Below are 22,049 nucleotides of genomic sequence, written 5' to 3' on the forward strand. Positions count from 1 at the left end.
AAAAAAAAAAAAAAAAAAAAAAAAAAAAAAAAAAAAAAAAAAAAAAAAATGCTTGGGACCAGAAGTATTTCAGATTTTGAATTTTTTCAGACTTTGGAATATTTGCAGGATACTTAGCAGGTAGAGGATCCCAAATTTGAAAATCTGACATCCAAAATGTTCCAATGAGCATTTCCTTTGAGCATCAAGTCAGTGTTCAAAAAATTTCAGATTTTGGAGCATTTAGGATTTCGGATTTGGAATGCTCAACCTGTATAAGCATTGGGGAAAAATGAAGTAGTATACAGGATCTTTCTGTACAATCTTTGCAACTTCTTGTGCAAAAAAATCTATAATTATTTCAAAATTAAAATTTTTAAAATTTCTATCAGAAACATATAATGGGAGTAGGAGGCTGCTAAAGGCAAATATACATTTATAATTTAATATTGTACATGCACAATAAAATATACATTAATAAACATTACAATATACATTTTAAATGTTTGCCAAACATATTTGTGTAGATTTTCTCCAGAACAGTTAGTTTACTAAGTAACTGTTTACTCTATAAAGAATATCAGAACCAGTCAACACACTGGCAAGAACTTCCTATCATTTTTAGTAATTACGTCTTATATACTAGACAAACCACCTTTATCTTTTGCTTGAAAACCTTACTATCTCAAAATATGATCCCTTCTACTTTCAGACAATAATTATTAGAAAACTGTTCTTTAAAATATCCCTAAACTGTTATCCTGTAGGTAATTTTCACTTAATGAAGCAAAAATTGTACACCAAATTCTTTAATGTAAATCTTAGCTCTACTTAATTTACAGCTACTAAACTGTAAAATCCCTAAAATATTAATTACCCCAGAAGGGTAAATGTCACTTATAAAGTATAAGAATGCCTAATAAGACAGCAGTTACTCAGAAAGGTTTTAATACACTTTTTAAAGAAAAATTTTAAAGGAAACACAAACACCTAGGCTTAAGGTTTGCTACTGAAAAGTAATTTAAACTCCAAATATTAGAAATGGTTATGTCTCAAGTTTTCTCCCTTTACGTTTTGTTTTTTTACCTTTAGTTTATAAATTGCAGGACTTCCTGGGAAAAGTTTAGCTGCTCTTTCAACCCAGTATTTTGCTCTTCCATCAGTAACATCATTTTTACAAAGCAATTCTGCAATCTTCAACACAAGATCTTTTTGTGTTGGGTTTAATTCCACTGAACGCTAATATCAGAAAAGAAATTAAAGATTAGTAAACTGTATGTATGTATGTAGGAGAATATATACTTATATATAAAGGTTAAAAAACTATCACTCCAACCATTAAAAAATTCTACTTCTAGAGAAAACATGTTACTTCAAAGGTGTTAAAGTGCCTTGGAATTTTCTGGAAATTAATCAAATAAAAATTATATCTGTATCATTTGAATGCAAAAAACACAAAAGAACACCGTGTCTGACCGTTAGACTTACGATTTACAGGTGTTAAACAATTCTAAATCTGTTCCAAGCTGTGTCGCATAATGGTACTGTGATACCAATGCCTGTTTTATCATATTCATAAAACATATTTGACTTACTCATATAAATTTGTCTTGGCATCATGTGTCTGGCTATGCAAAGGCTATATTTGAATCCTATAACTTACCCTGTAACATTCAACAGCTTTGTCTGTGTTTTCTTCCAATTCATAAAGAAGACCCAGAAATCTGTGAGCTTTGGGATCTCTCTCTTGCACATTTATATAAGTACATATGTATCTGTTTTTCAAAATACAAAAGTAAATTAAACTTAGAACTGTACTTTTAAATGCTAACTGAAGAATACATCTTAAACCAAAGCAACCACTAAACTTGTTATATATTGTTACTCAAGACTACCACTATTTATGCAGATAACTCAAAAGTATTCATAGAAAGAAATGGGTAATACTTAAAAACACGTACACAGAGTTGACCACATACTCATTTCACCATTAAATGTCACAATTACCAAATTTTTCTCCAGTGTTATCCACACATAAGAAAGGAACATATAAATTGCTTTTTCTTTCTGATCACATTTTAGTAAAGCACTAACAGTTTTGCAAATAAATTAGAAAAGTAATTACAGTAAACATTTTTAAAGTTATCATAATGCAAAATACTAAAGAGCAACAACTTCCCAGACAACAAAGGGAAATATATCTACCCTTTAAGCGAGAAAGTAATTTCTAACAGTACTATATCCAGTTAAAATTGAACAGAAGAAAAATTACTAATTATAGTACCAAATACAGGAAATTTCCATTTCTCAAATAAAGTAACAACTAAAATAAGTAAATATCCTCTAGGTTCCTTGACAGTATTACGATCAGAGAAATTAGGCCAGACCTAAACTAAGGGAGCAAAGTCTCACAGTAAAAAGGTACAAGGGTTAACAGTCACAGTGCTGCTAGTTACATAACTTATGTACCACCATTTTTCCTTTCTTACCAGCATTTCCATCTTTGAATGCCTTTAAAAGCCTGCCTCCCAGCTGGGAGCAATAACACACACCTGTAGTCCCAACACTACAGGAGGCTGAGGCAGGCAGACTTCTGTGCTCAGAAGTTCAAGATCAGCCTGGGCAACACAGTGAAACCTGTCTCTACCAAAATATGCAAATCTTAGCTAGGTGTGGTGGTGCACATCTGTATCCCCAGCTACTTGGGGTGCTGAGGTGGGAAGATCTCTTGAGCCCGGAAGTCAGAGGTTACAGTGAGCCAAGATGGAGCCAGCCGCTGCACTCCAGTCTGGGCAAGAAAGACAGATACTGCCACAAAAAAAAAAAAAAAAAAAATGCCTGCCTCCCTCTTCATTTCCTGATTTAATCCACCCCAAGTCAGGAAATCAGAATCACCAAGCTTCTTATCCCTAGGATAGAGCCTTAGAGCATCACATATTGTGTCAATTAAAGATCTTTTATACAAGCTATTCTCCTGTCTTGCAATTACAGTTTAATTTTTATTCACTGCTATTTCCCATCTGATTAAGGTATCGGATATCTAACCAAAAATAAATTAAGATATAGGCATGGTCCTCTTTTACTCTAACACAAGACAATTTTTAGAAAAAGTGTTTTAAGACAAACAATTTCTTGCCCTTGGTATAAACAAACAGCAGCATACAGAAAACACTAATTACAGTTTCAATCTCAATGGACTCTAGGTTGGTCCTTAGCATCAGTCTGAGTGATAAATCCCTTATTTCAGAATACACTTAGGAAGAACTACTAAAGAACATATTTTTACCTATTTCAAAGAAAATGAGAAAAGGCATTGATTTTTAAAAAAACAAATACATGTTACAGTTTGTACTTACTTTTTAGCAAGATCATATTCTTTAGCTTCATAATACAGCTTTGCAAAATAGAATCCTTTCATTGACTTCTAAAAAAAATTGAAAATTGTTTTACTTTTCATACAGAAATATTTTCCAACATTTTTTCAAAAGTAGTAAAAATTTGTCCTAAATTTATGTTCAGATATGCTGTTTTCACTCATTTAAAAGTTTTTTTAAAAGCCTGAAAAATGCATAATTCCATGTTTTATAAGTTCCTATCATAAAACAAAAAATAGAGCTGGATGCGGTGGCTCATGCCTATAACCCCAGCACTTTGGGAGGCTGAAATGGGCAGATCATCTGAGCTCGGGAGTTTGAGACTAGCGTGGCCAACATGGTGAAACCCCATCTCTACAAAAATACAAAAATTAGCCAGGCACGATGGTGGATGCCTCCCAGCTACTCGGGAGGCTGAGGCACAAGAATCAGTTGAACCCAGGAGACGGAGGTTGTAGTGAGCCAGAGGTTGCAGTGAGCTGAGATCGTGCCACTGCACTCCAGCCTGGGCGACAGATCAAGACTCCATCTCCAAAAAAAAAACTACTAGTAATAATAAATAAGCTGGGTGCAGTTGGTCACACCTTTAATTCTATTTAATTCTAACACTTTCAGAGACCAAGGTGGGAGGCCTGCTTTGAGGCCAAGAGTTTGAAACCAGCCTGTGCAACACAACGAAATCCTGTCTCCAGGGGGAAAAAAACAGCCAGGCATAGTGGAGTATGCCTGTGTTCCTAGCTACTCAGAAGGCCAAGACAGGAGAATCACTTGAGCCCAGGAGATTAACTCTGCTGTGAGTTATGACTGTGACACTGCACTCCAGCCTGGGTGACACAGGGAGACCCTGTCTCTAAATAATAAATACATACACACAAAAAATAAATTCATGAAAGACAGACAGACAACAGAAGTTAAGAATTTTCATCAGCCTTGGAAATCTTGGAAACCCTGTGGTACCACTCTCTCACTTAACAAACAAAAGAAACCAGCTTTCTCGGGGGAGGAAAGGTATTCCAGAAATCTCTTCTCCTACCATGTGTAAATCTCTATGGGAAAGAATAAGTAAGTACTTAGGACCTATTAAGGCACTGAGGATTCCCTGGTCCATGTACTGTTCTCCCTACAGATCAGATCAGTATTTTACAGTCAAGTATTCAAAAAGGCAAAAATAAACATTGAATTCTTCAAGTAATAAACAAGGTCCACAGCCTGGTTCCTTGGTTACATAAACTCCAAAGTTCAAAATGCTGATACACACCAGGCTGGGTGCGGTGGCTCACACCTGTAATCCCAGTACATTGGGAGACTGAGGCAGGCGGATCACTTGAGGACAAGAGTTCAAGACCAGCCTGGCCAACATGCAGAAACGTCATTTCTACTAAAAATACGAAAATTAGCTGGGTATGGTGGCACACACCTATTAATTCCCGCTGCTCAGGAGGCTGAAGCCAAGAATCGCTTGAACCCAGAAGGCAGAGGCTGCAGTGAGCCAAGATCGCACCACTGAACTCCAGCCTGGGCAACAGAATGACTCCATTTCAAAAAAAAAAAAAAAAAAAAAATGCTGATACAACCAGATTATGTTCCATCCATGTGATAAAGAGTATACAGCTACTCAAACATCTTATTTTTGAAATTCCAAGACCCCAGTGAATGTCCAAAACGATGAATAGTACCAAATCAGGTTGCCATCAATCGAAACATGTTTCCTGTTTGTGTCCTCCACCCACAAATTTAATGTCTTGTCCATCTTAACTAAGCACTTATCACACACTGTGGCTGTAACTTTTGCAGTTTGGGGTGTCACAACAAAACTAGCACAAATTTCTTTTTCCTTCTTCACAATTTAATGGACAAAAGATTTGTTCTTACCATAGATCTTAGCAAGCCCAGTATATGATCTTTTTTCTTTCCTAAGTCAAACACTCACCTTTTCACTTAAAGGAAGAACTGTATGGCTTCTCTCTGGCCTATGTGAATTGCCAGCATTGCTACTCTTGCTCTTTGGTGCCATTTTAAATAGTATAAGGGTTACCTGAACACAAGCACTGCAATACTCCAACAGTTGATCTGATAACTGAGATGGCTAGTATGTAATTAGCGGGTGGGGAGCACATACAGCATGAATATGTTGGACAAAGGGATGATTCGTGTCCTGGGTAGGACGCAGCAGGCTGTGAAATTTTATCATATTATTCAGAACGATTTGCAATTTAAAACTTATGAAATGTTTATATAATCTTCCATTCAATATATATATATATTTTTTGAGATGCAGTCTCGCTCTGTCGCCCAGGCTGGAGTGCAGTGGCGCAATCTCGGCTCACTGCAAGCTCCGCCTCCCGGGTTCACGCCATTCTCCTGCCTCAACCTCCAGAGTAGCTGAGACTACAGGCGCCCGCCACCTCGCCCAGCTAATTTTTTTTTGTATTTTTAGTAGAAATGGGGTTTCACCGTGTTAGCCAGGATGGTCTAGATCTCCTGACCTCGTGATCCGCCCGCCTCAGCCTCCCAAAGTGCTGGGATTACAGGCGTGAGCCACCACGCCCGGCCTCATTCAATATTTTTGGACCATGGGTGACGCAGGTAAGTAAAACTACATAAGGCAATACTGTGGATAAGAAGGGACTACTGTACCATCAACGAACACTCAGAAAAGGAAGTTAAGAAAGCAATTCCATTTACAATCGCATCTAAAAGAAAAAATACCTGGGAATAAATGTAAACAAGGAGGTGAAATACTTGTATGTTTAAATTATAAAACGGTGCTCAAGGCCAGGCTAACACCTGCAATCCCAGCACTTTGGGAGGCCTCAGCAGGGGATCACTTGAGCCCAAGGGTTCGGGGCCAGCCTAGGCAACATGGAAAAACTCTGCGTCTACTAAAAATGCAAAATAAATATCCAGGCATGGCAGCATTTGCCTGTAGTCCCAGCTACTCCAGAGACTGAGGCAGGAGGATGGCTTGAGCCCGGGGAGTCAGGGCTGCAGTGAGCAGTGATAGCACTACTGCACTCAAGCCTGGGTGACACAGCCAAACCCTGTCTAAACAAAAACAAAAACAAAACTGCTCAAAGAATTTAACAGACCTAAATAAATGGAAAGACATCTATGTTCATACATAGGAAGACCTAATATTGTTGAGCTGTCAATATTCTCCAAAGTGAGCTACAGATTCAATGCAATCCCTATTTCCCAAATTTGGAATCCCAAAACTCCAATGGTCACTTCTGCAGAAATGGAAAAGCAAATCCTCAAACTCAGATGAGATTGCAAAGTGCCCAAAAGCCAAACTCTTGAAAAAGAACAAACTTGGAGGAACTCACACTTCTCAATTTCAAAACTTACCACAAAGCTACAACAATCAAAACAGTGTCATACGGCATAAAGATACACACAGACCAATAAAACAGAATTGAGAGTTCAGAAATAAACCCATAAATCTATGGCCAGTTGGTGCTGGCAAGGGACCCAAGTCCATTAAATAAGGAAACAACAGTCTCTATAAAAATGGTGAAGGTACAACGAAATTTCCACATGCAAAAGAATAAAGTTGGACCCTACCACACTCTATATACAAAAATGACCCCAAAATGGACCAACAACTTAAATATAAGAGCAAAAAGCACAACACTCTAAGAAAAACAGGGTAAATCTTCATGACCCAGGATTTAGCAATGTATTCTTAGATATGACACCCAAAGCACAAGAAACAAACAAAAAAAAAACCAGATAAAATGGATTTAATTAAAATTATTCTGTAGCCTGGCATGGTGGCTCACGCCTGTAATCCCAGCACTTTGGGAGGCCAAGGTGGGTGGATCACCTGAGGTTGGGAGTTCAAGACCAACCTAACCAACATGGAGAAACCCTGTCTCTACTAAAAACACAAAATTAGCCAGCCATGGTGGCGCATGCCTGTAATCACAGCTGCTCAGGAGGCTGAAGCAGGAGAATCGCTTGAACCTGGAAGGCAGAGGTTGCGACGAGCCACGATGGTGCCACTGAACTCCAGCCTGGGCAACGAGAGTGAAACTCCATCTCAAAAAAAAAAAAAAAAAAAAATTATTCTGCAAAACCTACAGAATGGGAGAAAATATTCGGAAACCACATATGTGACAAGGGTTTAATATTCAGAATATATTAAGAATTTTTACAATTCAACAAAAAAGACACCCCAATTAAAAAACCCAAGTCATAAAAGTAGAATACACTAAAAAAAAATTAAAAATAAATAAAATAAAAGCCCAAATCAAAGGACTTGAATAGGCCAGGCTGGTGGCTCATGCCTGTAATCCCAGCACTTTGGGAGGCTGTGGGAGACCAGCCTGGGCAACATGGCAAAACCCAGCCTCTACCAAAAAAAAAAGAACATCACCCAGGTGTGGTGGCACATGCCTATACTACGCGGGAGGCTGAGGTGAGAGGGTTGCTTGAACCCAAGAGGTCAAGGCTGTAACCCTAGCCTGGGCGACAGAGCGAGAGCCTGATTTTTTTTTAAAAAAAGGACTTGAATAAACATTTCTATAAGGACATATACAAATGGCCAATAAACCATGAGAATATTCTCAACATCATGATTCATTAGAATATGCAAATCAAAACCACAATGAGATATCACTTCACACCTATCCCAGCCGATACAATCAAAAAGAATAGAAACTAAGTGTTGACAAAGATGTGGAGAAATTGGAACTCTCATACATTGCTGGTGGGAATGTAAAATAGTGCAGCCACTATGGAAAACAATTTAGGGGTTCCTCAAAAAGCTAAACATAAAATGTTTCCATATGATCCAGCAATTCTACTCCTAGGTATATAACCAAGGAAACTGAGAGCAGGCACTCAAGATACTGTTCACCAGTGTTGACTGCATTACTTGCAAGTCAAAAGAAGGAAACAACCCAGGTATCCAATGACACATGAAGAGGTAAATGAAATGTGGAATATATATACAATAGACTATTATTCGGCTATAAAAAGGAATGAAATTCTGGCACATGCTATAAAACATATGAACCCTGAAAACATGGTAAGTGAAATGAGCCAGACACAAAAGCACAAATACTATATAACCCTATTAATATGAAATATCCAGAATAGGCAAAGTCATGACAAACAAAGTAGGCAGAGGTTTCCAGGGACTGCAGAAAAGAGGACCTGTAGAGTCACTACTAAAAAGCTACAGGATCTCTGTAATAGAATCTTTTGAAAATAGACAGTGGTGATGTCTGAACAACACTGTAAATGTAGTTAATGTCACCAAATTGCACGACTAAAAATGGTTAAAATGGCAAATTGTTATAGTTTTCTACAACTTAAAAAATTAATAACGTAATACACCAAAAATCAAGTAATTGTACACTTTAAATGGATTAATTGTATGGTATATCAATTCTACCTTAATAAAGTTGATTTTTTAAAAAAACTATGTCAAAAAGTGACACTCAGAGCTGGGAGTGTAGCTCACATCTGTAATCCCAGCACTTTGGGAGGCCAAAGCAGGCAAATCACTTAACCCCAGGAGTTTGAGACCAGCCTGAGCAACATGGCAGATTCTGTGACACTCAGAAAACTATTCCAAGTGATCCTGGTATGACAGTATTTTGACTGTCCATCCTAAACAGAATACATCTTAAAAGTAAAAAACTGTAAGCGGCTGGGCGCGGGGGCTCATGTCTGTAATCCCAGCACTCTGGCAGGCCGAGGCGGGCGGATCACGAGGTCTGGAGATCTAGACCATCCTGATCAACACAGTGAAACCCTGTCTGTACTGAAAATACAAAAAAATTAGCCGGGCGTGGTGGCAGGCGCCTGTAACCCGAGCTACTTGGGAGGCTGAGGCAGGAGAACAGCGTGAACCCGGGAGGCGGAGGTTGCAGTGAGCCAAGATGGCTACACTGCACTCCAGTCTGGCAACAGAGCAAGACTCCGTCTCAAAAAAATAAATAAAATAAAAAGAACTATAAGCAATCTTAAACTTCACTTAGTATTCTTAACAAAGACTTGAGAAAACAGGTTAAGAACTGAACTGAAATTAAACACAAATACTTTTTAAAGCAAGGAAGAGAATACATAAGAACTGGGTACACAGTCTCCCCTCCCCATTAAATGCACAAATTTAAAAGATACAGGAGAAAATATGTGACAAAAATAATACACAATAGTCAGGACAGCATGTAAAGAAATAAGAGCTTGTTTCCCCCTTTCTTTCTTTTTTCGACACGGAGTCTCGCTCTGTTGCCAGGCTGGAGAACAATGGCTTGATCTCAGCTCACTGCAACTTCTGCCTCCCTGGTACAAGCTGGGACTACAGGCGCACGCCACCACACCCAGCTAATTTTTGTATTTTTAGTAGAGATGGGGGTTTCACCATGTTGGCCAAGATGGTCTCGATCTCTCGACCCCATGATCTGACCTCCTCCGCCTCCCAAAGTGCTAGTATTACAGGCGTGAGTCACCGTGTCCGGCCAGTTCCCCCTTTTCAAAATGAAGAAATAGATTCAAGGTACAACGCCAACACATAATAGAAAAATAATTCCATTACCTTCTTTGCTTACAACTATGTTATTAAAGTAGACAATCTTAAGATAAACAACTTTATAAATTATTTTTCTATATTCTATTTTGCCTCTAACCTCATTTTACAAGGGAACTGAAGCTCAAACAGGTAAGTGCCTTGTTTAAAGATATACAGCTAGGAAGCAGCAGAGCCCATGTTATGTAAACAGGACAATACTTGTTTCAAGCAGTACTTCTTTCCATGACAGCAGATGTCACTATAAGCAAATACCTGAATTCACTTAAGGTGCCAAATATCAAGAACTGATGTAGGGCTGACAACAGGAACAGTCAGACCCTAAGAGACACCACATCATCTCTATCTTGCACAGTCAAATGGATTCCTCTACCCCTAAAATCCTCCAAAAAAGCTGCTGTTCTCAGCAAACCCATCTGATCAGATCCAAATCTGTGAAGTTCCAACAAGGGTGAAGGCAGTGATTATACAGGACAATGAAGAAAAGTCTAGATAGTGAACCATGAGTTCCCCAATCTACTTCCCCTGGAACATAAGGGTAAATCTCTCAAAAGGCAGAACAAAAAGAGGAGGAGGCCAGGTGCGGTGGCTCACACCTGTAATCCCAGCACTTTGGGAGGCTGAGGTGGGCAGATCACGAGGTCAGGAGATCAAGACTATCCTGGCTAACAAGGTGAAACCCCGTCTCTACTAAAAATACAAAAAAATTAGCCGGGTGCGGTGGCGGGCGCCTGTAGTCCCAGCTACTCGGGAGGCAGAGGCAGGAGAATGGCGTAAACCTGGGAGGTGGAGCTTGCAGTGAGCTGAGATTGCACACTGCACTCCAGCCTGGGCAACAGAGCGAGACTCCGTCTCAAAAAAGAAAAAGAAAAAAAAAAAAAAAAGAGGAGGAGAATAAGAGAAAAATTAGAGAAACTCCAACTTTCAGGTAAACATCATTTTAAAAAAGGTAAGAAATGGTCAAAGAAATAATACAAGAAATGTTACAGAACTGAAAGACATGAGTTTCCCAATTGAAAGGACACTTCCAGAAAACCTTTAAGTTACCAAGAACAAGAATCTCATGGGACTTCTAACAGAACTTCTAGAAAATGGAGCAATGATCTCAAAATCGAGAAAAAAATTATTTCAAACTCAGAATTCGATAACCAAATGATCAACTAAATTAAGTAAAGATGTTTTGCAGGCATACCATTAGTTTCAAGACCAGCCTGACCAACATGGTGAAATCCCATCTCTACTAAAAATAAAACAATTAGCTGGGCATGGTAGCACACACCTGTAATCCCGCTATTCAGGAGGCTGAGGCAGGAGAATCCCTTGAACCCGGGAGAAGGAGGCTGCAGTGAGCCGAGACCACCCCACTGCACTCCAGTCTGGGCAATAGAGCAAGACTCCCTATCAAAAAAAAAAAAAAAACCTCTCATCCACTTTTCCTCTAAGCAAGTGAGGCTATGCTACACCAAAACAAAGAAAGTAAATCAAGAGGACATGAGATACAAGAAACAAAGTGTCTAACTCAGAAAAGAGGTGAAGGGAATTCTCAGGCTGATGACAAAGGGAAGTCCCAAGAGCACAGCTGCATAGTAAAGAGGAAGAAAAACCAGTCCGGGTTGGAGGAGTCTGTTAGCAAGGGTATCTTAGGTAGAAAGACAATCAATCAAGCAATGTTTTAAGCTGAAATTGATGGGATTATGTGACCAGTATGACCACATTTGAGGGTTTAAATTGCTGAGTTTAAGAAAACAAGGAGTAACACAACATAAACCAAAAAATAAAGCAATTATTCAGTCCAGGAAAAACAAAACTGCATAACAGGGGCAATTCAAATGCAAAAATATTTACCTTATGATATTTATATAAATGCGAAATATTCATTTAAGCAAAAACTGCAGTACTGAAAGAATGAGGGGCAAACCAAAGTGTCTGAGGACAGTTTGGGAGGAGCATAGTAGAAAGTCAGTAGAAAATGTCTAAAATGGGGCTGGGCGCGGTGGCTCACGCCTGTAATCCCAGCACTTTGGGAGGCCAAGGTGGGCGGATTACGAGGTCAGGAGATCAAGACCATCCTGGCTAACACGGTGACACCCCGTCTCTACTGAAAATACAAAAAAAATTAGCTGGGCATTGCGGCGGGTGCCTGTAGTCCCAGCTACTCGGGAGGCTGAGGCAGGAGAACGGCATGAACCCGGGAGGTGGAGTTTGCAGTGAGCCAAGATCGTGCCACTGCACTCCAGCCTGGGCAATAGAGCGAGACTCTGCCCCAAAAAAGAAAAAAAAGAAAATGTCCAAAATGGGAGAAAGGGAATTAAAAATAACAAAAGTATGTATGTGTGTTACTCAGAAATATGAAGTATAGATGTAAAGGGCAGAAAAAACAACTAACAGCTGTCAAAGGCACCTGCTTGTAGTCCTAGGTACTCAGGACACAGAGGTAGGAAGATCATTTATGCCCAAAAATTTGATGCCAGCCTGGGCAACACAGCAAGACCCTATTCTAAAAAATAATAATAATAATAATAAGAGCTGTCAAGTAGCCTTTGAGAAGTAGGAATCAGCTGCAGAAGAAGAAACCAACTTGACAGAACCTAGAAAAACTAAACAGAAGCCATATGGAAAAAGAAAAACTAGAGAAAGAATTATATATTTTTTTTAATTTTTTTTTTTTTTTTGAGACAAGAGTCTTGCTCTGTCACACAGGCTGGAGTGCAGTGGCGCAATCTCTGCTCACCGCAACGTCCGCCTCCAGGGTTCAAGCAATTCTCCTGTCTCAGCCTCCCAAGTAGCTGGGACTACAGGCGCCTGCCACCACGCCCAGCTAATTTTTGTATTTTTAATAGAGACGGATTTTCACCATATTGGTCAGGCTGGTCTCTCGGCCTCCGAAAGTGCTTGAATTACAGGCGAATAATATTTTCAAGAAGGGCAAAAGCACGTGAGGAGAGTAGAAAAACGGCAAAACAAAGAGGAGACTAACAAATGAAAGCACAATGGAAGACTAGAAAGATAAGATACACAGACACATCATCACACTCCAAAACTCAGACATTCTAGAAAGCATGGTCAGTTCACAGATGGCCAGCCTCTGCCAAACTGGGGGAGAATACCAACCTCTTTATATTCTTCACAGACACTGCCTCTTCTCCCTCCATTCTTTACCTTCTATCCAAGCACACAGTTTTGTCATTTCACTCAAACCTAACTTTATAGAATAGCTTCACATGTTCCAAAGTTACTCACTAGCTAATCCATATTCCACTGAAATCCCCCAGATTCTAATGTAAATGACTTTCAATTTGTTTGGGGGAAAAAAAATATTCTTTAAGTGTAAAGAGAGAGGTGGTCATAACAATGAATCCTCAAAATTTTGCCACCACTCCACTTTATTTAATGGAAAAGTTATGTAGTTGAAAGAACATTCTAACTTCTGTCTAGACCAGTGGTTTTTAATCTTTTGGAAGCCAAGGTCCCCCCTAAGAATCTCAGAAAGGCTCTAAGCTTGCTTTTTTTTATTTTTATTTTTAAGCTTGTTTAAAAAAAAAAAAATAACGCTGAGCAGAGTGGCTCACACCTGTAATCTCAGCACCTGGGGCCAAGGCGGGAGGATCACTCGAGCCCAGGAGTTGGAGACCAGCCTGGGTAACATAGTAAGACCCCGTCTCTACATTAAAGAAAAAAGTTAGCCGGGCATGGTGATGCATGCCGGTAGCTGGCATGCCTGTAGTCTCAGCTACCCAGGAGGCTAAGGTGGGAGGATGGATTGAGCCCAGAACGTCAACGCTACAGTGAACCATGATCCCGCCACAGTACTCCAGCCTGGGAGAAAGAGACCTTGTCTCAAAAATAAAATAATAGCCGTTGCAGTGGCTCACGCCTGGAATCCCAACACTTTGGGAGGTGGAGGCAGGGAAATCACTTGAGCCCAGGAGTTCGAGAACAGCCTGGGCAACATGGTGAAATCCAGTCTCTACCAAAAATACAAAACAAAACAAAAAAAAACAAGCGGGTGTGGTGGGTGCACCTGTGGTACCAACTACTCGGGAGACTGAGGTGGGAGGATCGCTTGAGCTGGGGAGGCGGAAGTTGCAGTGAGTCGAGATAGCGCCACTGCATCCAGCTGGGTGACAAGAGTGAGTGAGACCCCACCTCAAAAAAAAAAAAAACATAAAAATTAAAGTCTTTAATTTCAGGAGTTACTGGAACCCTCAATAAGGTCTGTTTTAGACTCTATCACCACGTTCATATTTATGACTACGCCAGCAGTTTGAAATTACAATGTACAAGTAGGTATCTATTCCTCCTCTCTGGAGGAACAGGCTGTAACTTACTCCACAGTTCCCAAGAGAAACTAAATCAGACCCACTGCCAAAATTCTGCTGCACTTCCTATTTGACCCTGAACAGGTATCTTTAATCTCTAGAGGTCTCAATATCCACAGGGCGGCTGGAAGCACAAAATAAGATAACCCACACTTAGTTATGATAAAAGACACAATTGTGCTGCTATTATAATCATGGTCATCCGTGAGTTTCCGTTTGTTTTTTTGGTTTTTTTGTTTTTAATTTTAATTTTTGATGGAGTCTCCCTCTGTCGCCCAGGCTGGAGAGCAGTGGCACGATATCGGCTCACTGGAACCTCCGCCTCCCAGGTTCAAGCCACTCTCCTGCCTCAGCCTCCGGAGTACCTGGGACTACGAGCGTGCGCCACCACGCCCGGCTTTTTTTTTTTTTTTTGATTTTTAGTAAAGACGGTGTTTCAACATGTTAGCCAGGTTGGTCTCGAACTCCTGACCTCAGGCAATCCGCCCTCCTTGGACTCCCAAAGTGGTGGGATTACAGGCGTGAGCCACCGGGCCCCGCCAATATCCTTTTAACATCAACAATAAAAACAGTGACTTGTAGCTAACATTCAGTGCTATGTATCAAGCACAACCCTAAATGTTTAAAATGGATCCTATCAAATTCTATCAATGTTACAACTCCACCTATGGATGAAAAGTGTAACTGGCCCCAAATACCCAGCTTATGAACGACAGGGCTGATTATTCAAGCCAAAGCAAACTGACTCAACATTCTGTGCACATCCACCTTTAATAGCTTCTTCCGTCACTCTTTAGATCCAATTGCTAAAGTCTTATTGAATCCAAAACAGATCACATTATTTACCTATAAAGAGGAAAAATATCCTAAGAACATTTTTGGAAAAGGTTAAAAATTGTAAGCCATACTAACGATTTATAAGAAATTTATAATTTTTTTTTTTAAAGCAAAAGCAGCTACCAAACTGTTCTGGGGTGGGGGAGGTGAGTATGAGGAGTGGAGCTGGACCCTTATAAAGGGACAGCGACAAACACCTCATACTCAAAACAAGGGGACTTCGCGTGTCTTTTGCGCCGTCGGGCCGTTGCAAACGTTCGCGCTGAGATCCCTACGTTGTCACTCGTCACAGCCGCCAAAGCGCACCCCGGAGCTGCGTCAGTCCCCACTGGGTTCCCCCAGGCCAAGGAGGTACGACCTCCGCCGCAACACGTAAAATGTCCGGGGGATGGGAAGAATCCCGCCGACATAGCAGCCGGGTGCCCAAGCCCCCCGAGAACTAGGCCGCGCGGGTACTACGCGGCGCGCGACCGGCCAGAAAGCCCGGGCCAGGGCGGGCCCACGAGCGAGGACCGTCGGGAACAGGCCGGGAGAAAGAGGAAGCGCCGGCGCCAACGGTCTCCCGCCCACAGCGGTCCCCCCAGGGCTCTCCCTGCGCTTGCCAGCGCCACGCCGCCCACAGGACCGCGCTAGCCGGCCGGCGCCTCAACAGTGGGCGCCAGGGAGCAGCGCCCGTCGGGAGCCATGACGCCCGAGCCTCGCGAGGCCGCCGCCCGGCCAGGTCGAAGCCGTCGGTCTCTTCGAGATCCACTCACCTCTCGAGGCGACGGGGCGGAGCCCTGCACCGAGGCGATGTACCGCTCCACGTCGGCCTTGCTGCGCCTCATCGCGCCGCCAACCTGGCTCCCGAGGCGCGGGAGACCAGCGCTCAGCCCCGCAGCAGTCGCAACTTCCAAGAGGAAAGCGCCTGCAAACCAGTGACGCAGCGACGTCGCCGGCGGAGGACCATCCCGACGAACTTGCGTACTGCGTCAGCACTGTGCGCCACGTTGGCGACGTCGGCGCTAGAGCTGCACACAGCCGGGCTCTTGGTAGCTCCCTGGGTTCTGAGCGCTGTCTTGGGAAGTCGGGCTCAGATTTCGGCCCCCGCGTCCACAGCGTAGGCGTAGATTTCCAGCAGATAACAATTTGCGTGATGGGCTCTTAAGCGTTTTGGTCGCTTGTTCTAAATTATAAGTGCGCCATGCATTGAAAGAAAAAAGCACTCAGGCCAAGTTGGTGAGCGTGTAAATTGGAACAACGTTTCTGGAGATGACTGGTTAAATACGTTGCATCGGACATGTGTGAATACTAAAGTATACATTTTAAAATTCGTATCTATTAACAGAAATGAGGGCCGGGCGTGGTGACTCACGCCTGTAATCCCAGCACTTTGGGAGGCCGAGGCGGCCGGATCATGAGGTCAGGAAATCGAGACCATCCTGGTTAACCCAGTGAAACCCCGTCTCTACTAAAAATACAAAAAAAAAAAAAAAAAAACAGCGGGACGTGGTCGCACGCACCTGTAGTCCCAGCTACTCGGGAGGCTGAGGCAGGGGAATCGCTTGAACCTGGGAGGCAGAGGTTGCAGTGAGCAGAGATTGCGCCACTGCCCTCCGCTTGGGCGACAGAGCGAGACTCCGTCTGAATTAAAAAAAAAAAAAAATTTAGAATTGCATAATGAAAAAGTAGGCCACAAATACTGTTTTGGACAATTACAATTTTTTAAACAGTCATCCCTTGGCGGGGGATTGGTTCCAGAACCACCGGTTTATGCCAAAACCCACGCATTCCGCTGGGCGCGGTGGCTCACGCCTGTAATCCCAGCACTTTGGGAGGCTGAGGCAGGCGGATCACCTGAGGTCAGGAGTTCGAGACCAGCCTGACCAACATGGCGAAAGCCCGTTTCTACTAAAAATGCAAAAAAAAATTACCTGGGCATGGAGGTGGGCACGTGTAATCCCAGCTACTCGGGAGGCTGAGGCACGAGAATCGCTTGAAACTGAGAGGCGGAAGTTGCAGTGAGCTGAGGTCGCGCCACTGTACTCCAGCCTGGGCGAGAGTAAGACTTCCTCTTAAAAACAACAACAACAACAAAAATCCGCGGATTTTCAAATCCCGCAGTCAGTGCTGAGGATGGAACTCTCAGAGGAAAAGTCGGACCTCTCTATATGCCGGCCCCTGGAATACTGTATTTTCTGTCGGCTTATAAGTGGACCCAGGCAGTTCAAACCCATGTTATTCCAGGTTCAACCGTGTATATAGGAATAACCATTCGCCCCACAGAGTGGCTCAAGCCCATAGCCCCAGCACTTTGGGAGGTCGACGCGGGAGGACCCCTCGAGTCCAGGAGTTCCAGGTTGCAATGAACTATGATAGCGCCGCTGCATTCCATCCTGGGCACCAGAGTGAGACCCTTGTCTCAGAAAAAAAAAAAAAAAAGAAAAGGAATAGCGCCCCAAATGTATATATATTTCACTAGCAGAATAACAGGGCATACCAAAATTTAACAGTAATAATGTCAAGATTTTGAACCATCTGTATCTTCCAAATCTTCAAAAATGTCTATTTTGGGAATTTGGATGTTAAACTCTTACTTTTAAAACAAGATTTAACAAAATGTTTTTAATAGTGAGAACCTTTTACATTTTAAAAGATCACATTTGTGTAAACATTACCGTCTTAATTATGCGGGCAAATATCAAATGCGTTGACATTTTTAACTGGAAATTTAGGCTATTTTGGTTGTGGATACATTTTTATCCTGTTTGTTTTTCCATATTTTCTAAATTTTGTATAATGAACAAGTATTGCCTTTCTAAAAAAAGGAAAAGCAGCATTTTGTTTTGTTTTGTTTCAACCATACTGGATGTGAATAAAAGAAAAGAAAAAGATGATTCTGAGCTTACCAGTGTGTGTGACCCACATTAACAGAAATGGCATGTAAAGAAAATCTAGTTTGGAGTGGAAAATCCTATTTTAGGTAGTTGATTTCTTTCACTGGAGGTACCATTTATATATCCATGTGGGATAGGCTAGTAGGAAGATGAAATGGTAGGACAAAGATCCTGATGGAAGCCAGTAGTCATGGCACAGTTCGGAGGCCCAGCTACTCCAAAGGCAGCGGGGGAGAAATCCCTTTAGCCGGGGAGTTGGAGACTGCGATTAGTTATGTTCATGCCTTTGCACTCCAGCCTCTGGAAGAGAATGAGATTCCTATCTCTAAAACGAAAAGAGGGCTAGGCACAATGGCTCACACCTATAATCCCAGCACGCTGGGAGGCCCAGATGGGCGGATTGCTTGAGGCCAGGAGTTCAAGACCAGCCTGGCCAACATGGTGAAACCCCATCTCTACTAAAAAGGCAAAAATTAACTGGGTGTGGTGGTGCATGCCTGTAATCCCAGCTTCTTTGGATGACTGAGGCACTGGAATTGCTTGAACCTGGGAGGTTGCAGTGAGCTGAGATTGTGCCAATGCACTCCAGCCTGGGCAACAGAGCAGACTCTGTCTCAAAATATAACAATAATAATATTTAATTAATTTTAAAATAAAAACAAAAAGAAGATCTGATGGACTTAGAAGTCATAAACCTCGGCTGGGCACAGTGGCTCACGCCTGTAATCCCAGCAATTTGGGAGGCCAAGGTGGGCGGATCACGAAGTCAGGAGATTGAGACCACCCTGGCTAACACGGTGAAAACCCATCTCCACTAAAATACAAAAAATTCTCTGGGCATGGTGGCGGGCGCCTGTAGTCCCAGCTACTCGGGAGGCTGAGGCAGGAGAATGGTGTGAGCCCGGGAGGCGGAGCTTGCAGTGAGTTGAGATGGTGCCACTGCACTCCAGCCTGGGCGACAGAGCGAGAAAAAAAAAAAAAAAGTAATAAACCTCAGGTGATAGGTGAAATCACGAATTTGCCTTGAAAACTGTGTTGGTAACAATAGCCATAGCTAACAAGTACTTGCTGTGTTCCAAAGCTCTTTTTTTTCTTTAGCACTTCACTTGTATTAACTAATTTCGTTCTTCCAACAACTTTATACAGGTACTGTTATTATCCTCGGTTTTTACAGATAAGAAAACCAAAAGACAGCCAGGCACCATGGCTCATGCCTGTAATCCAAAACTTTGGGAGGCTGAGGTGGGAGGATCACTTGAGCCCAGTAGTTCAAGACCAGCCTGGGCAACATAGCAACACCCTGTGCTTACAAACAAAAAGAAATTAAAAACTAGCCAGGCATGGTGATGCATGCCAGTAGTCCCAGCTATTTGGGAGACTGAAGCAGGAGGATCTCTTGAGGCTAGGTGTTGGAGGCTGCAGTGAGCTATGTTCACCTCACTACATTCCAGCTTAGGTGACAGAGAAAGACCCTGTCTCCAAAAAAAAAAAAAAAAAAAAAAAGGAAACCAAGAGAATGAGCACTGAAGCAACTTGCCCAAACACACTCACCTTGTAAAAATGGTATCGTTAATCCATTTACATTGAATGTATTGAAAAGGAGTGCCCAAAGAGAGAATCTTCTTTTTTTGTTGTTGTTTTTTTTTTTGTTTTTTGTTTTTTCCTTGAGACAGTGTTTTGCTCTGTGGCCCAGGCTGGACTGCAGTGGCGCAGTGTCGGCTCACTGTAACCTCTGCCTCCCAGGTTCAAGCAATTCTTGTGCCTCAGCCTCCTGAGTAGCTGAGATTACAGGTACGTGCCACCACACCCAGCTAATTGTTTTATTCTTTGTAGAGATGGGGTTTCACCATGTTGGACAGGCTGGTCTTGAACTCCTGGCCTCCAGTGATCCATCTGCGTTGGCCTCCCAAAGTGCTCGGATACAGGTGCCCAGCATCCACCGTGCCCAGCATCCAAAGAGAGAATCTTCTTGAGGAACTCAAAAGACTTTTATCTTTTGGACAAGCAGTTCATAGTTCTGCATTAATTAGGGATGTTCACATTTTACTTCATTTTACACTACTTTTTTGTTGTTGTTGTTCAGTGGTGTGACATTTTCACCAAGGCACTGAAAATTCCATTTGCACTAATGTCCAATGTCATATATTCCTACCATGTTGCAAATACAGTTCATTTGCCCAGCTTTATTGAGGTATAATTCACAAATAAAAATTATATATATTTACTAGGTACAACATGATGTTTTGCTATCCAAGCATACCTCATGTAATTGCACTACATTTTATTGTACTTCACAGATACTATGTTTTTTACAAATTGAAAGTTTGTGCCCACCCTGTGTCAAACAAATCCACAGAGTCTCACTCTGCTGCCCAGGCTGGAGTATAGTGACACGATCTCAGCTCACTGCAACCTCCTGTGGCAGGCCAGGTCTCACCAATGCAGGCTTCCATAACAACTCTTTCAGTAATGACTGAGTGGTTAAATTAAATATTAAAAGCCAGTGCCCTTATAGAAAGGCTGGGATATAACAAAAGGCCATCGAAACGTTTGCCTAGGCCTTTCCTGGGCCTTAAAGCATGAGAAAATAATGAAGGAATTCTTTTTTTTTTTTTTTTTTTTTTTTGTTGGGGTTTTTTTTTGTCCCCCCGGTAGAGTGCAGTGGTGGGATCTTGGCTCACTGCAACCTCTGCCTCCCAGGTTCAAGCAATTCTCCTGTCTCAGCCTCCTGAGTAGCTGGGATTACAGGCGTGCGTCACCACGCCTGGCTAATTTTTTAAATTTTAGTAGAGACAGGCTTTCACCATGTTGGCCAGGCTGGTCTCGATCTCTTGACCTCATGATCCACCCGCCTCAGCTTCCCAAAGTGTTGGGATTACAGGCATGAGCCACCGCATTCAGCCCATAACGAAGAAGTTCTTAACAGGACCCATTTAGGATTAAACAAGTTTTATTGTGGCTCTGAAGAAACTCCCGAGGTCTCCACAGACAAGTTTACTGGGAGTCTGAAAGAACTTCCCAAACCTCCATGATTTAGCGGAAGCCAAGATAAGGGTAATCACCCGGCACCGAGGCAGAGCTTGCGGTGAGCCGAGATTGTGCCGCTGCACTCCAGCCTGGGGAACAGAGCAAGATTCCATCTCAAAAAAAAAAAAAAAAAAAATCACTCCAGCATCTACATCCATTAGATTAAGTGAATTTACTGAGGCTCCAGAGGAAGGTCTTTAGGACTCACACCTTAGTTATAGATTAAAAGAAGTGAATCACTTATGTCTTTAGATGAATGGGCACTTACACGTAGACATATAGCTTAGAAGGTATATAAGCTCTGGAAAACTTTGTAATTTTGAGTGGGTCTGGTGATAATTTCCAGGCCTTCTCCCTGTAACTGGTTGCAGAAATAAAAACTCTCTTTCTCCCCAGTTCCTCTGCATCTCGTTATTGGGCCATGAGAAACAGCAGCCCGACCCTCAGTTTGGTCCGGGAACACTCCATCTCCCAGGTTCAAGTGATTCTCCTGCCTCAGCTTCCCTCGTAGCTGGGATTACAGGTGTGTGCCACCACGCCTAGCTAAATTTTTTTGTATTTTTAGTAGAAATGGGGTTTTACCATGTTGGCCAGGCTGGTCTCCAACTCCTGACCTCAAATGATCTGCCCGCCTCAGCGTCCCAAAGGGCTGGAATTACAGGCATGAGCCACCGCACTGGCCTCAGCACCATTTTTCCAATAGCATGTACTCACCTCATGTATCTGCATCCCATTTTGGTAATTCTCACAATATTTCAAATTTTTTCATTATATAATATATGTTATGTTGATCTGTGATCAGTGATCTTTGATGTTACTTATTGTAATTGTTTTGGGGTACCACAAGCCATGCTCACACAAGACAGCAAACTTAATTGATGAATGTGTGTGTTGCATCTGACTGCTTCACCGACCCGCCATTCCTAGTCTCTCTCCCTCTCCTCGGAGCTCCCTGTTCACCTAGACACAACAATACTGAAATCAGGGCCCTTAAGAACCCTACAAGGCCTTCTGTGTGTTCACATGGAAGGAAGGGTTGCATGTCGCTCACTTTAAATCAAAGCTAGAAATGATTAAGCTTAGTGAGGAAGGCATATCA

General features: G+C 42.2%; 1 protein-coding gene across 2 annotated transcripts in view; it reads right to left on the bottom strand.

Moving 5' to 3' along the window:
* The window catches only part of LOC112636969 (E3 SUMO-protein ligase RanBP2), a 74,411-nt gene extending 58,406 nt beyond the window's left edge, over positions 1-16,005 (bottom strand). For both annotated transcript variants that reach the window (XM_025405796.1, XM_025405797.1), the window contains exons 1-4: positions 15,803-16,005; positions 3,336-3,403; positions 1,643-1,754; positions 1,066-1,218 (exon numbers count right to left, since the gene is read on the bottom strand). In XM_025405796.1, the coding sequence (XP_025261581.1) occupies positions 1,066-1,218; positions 1,643-1,754; positions 3,336-3,403; positions 15,803-15,874 (405 nt within the window). In that variant the 5' untranslated portion in view covers positions 15,875-16,005. The remainder of the gene's footprint in view (positions 1-1,065; positions 1,219-1,642; positions 1,755-3,335; positions 3,404-15,802) is intronic.
* Positions 16,006-22,049: the final 6,044 nt, after the last annotated feature.

This window comes from Theropithecus gelada, chromosome 13, assembly GCF_003255815.1.
Source record: "Theropithecus gelada isolate Dixy chromosome 13, Tgel_1.0, whole genome shotgun sequence".
In the NCBI taxonomy this organism is placed as follows: Eukaryota; Metazoa; Chordata; class Mammalia; order Primates; family Cercopithecidae; genus Theropithecus; species Theropithecus gelada.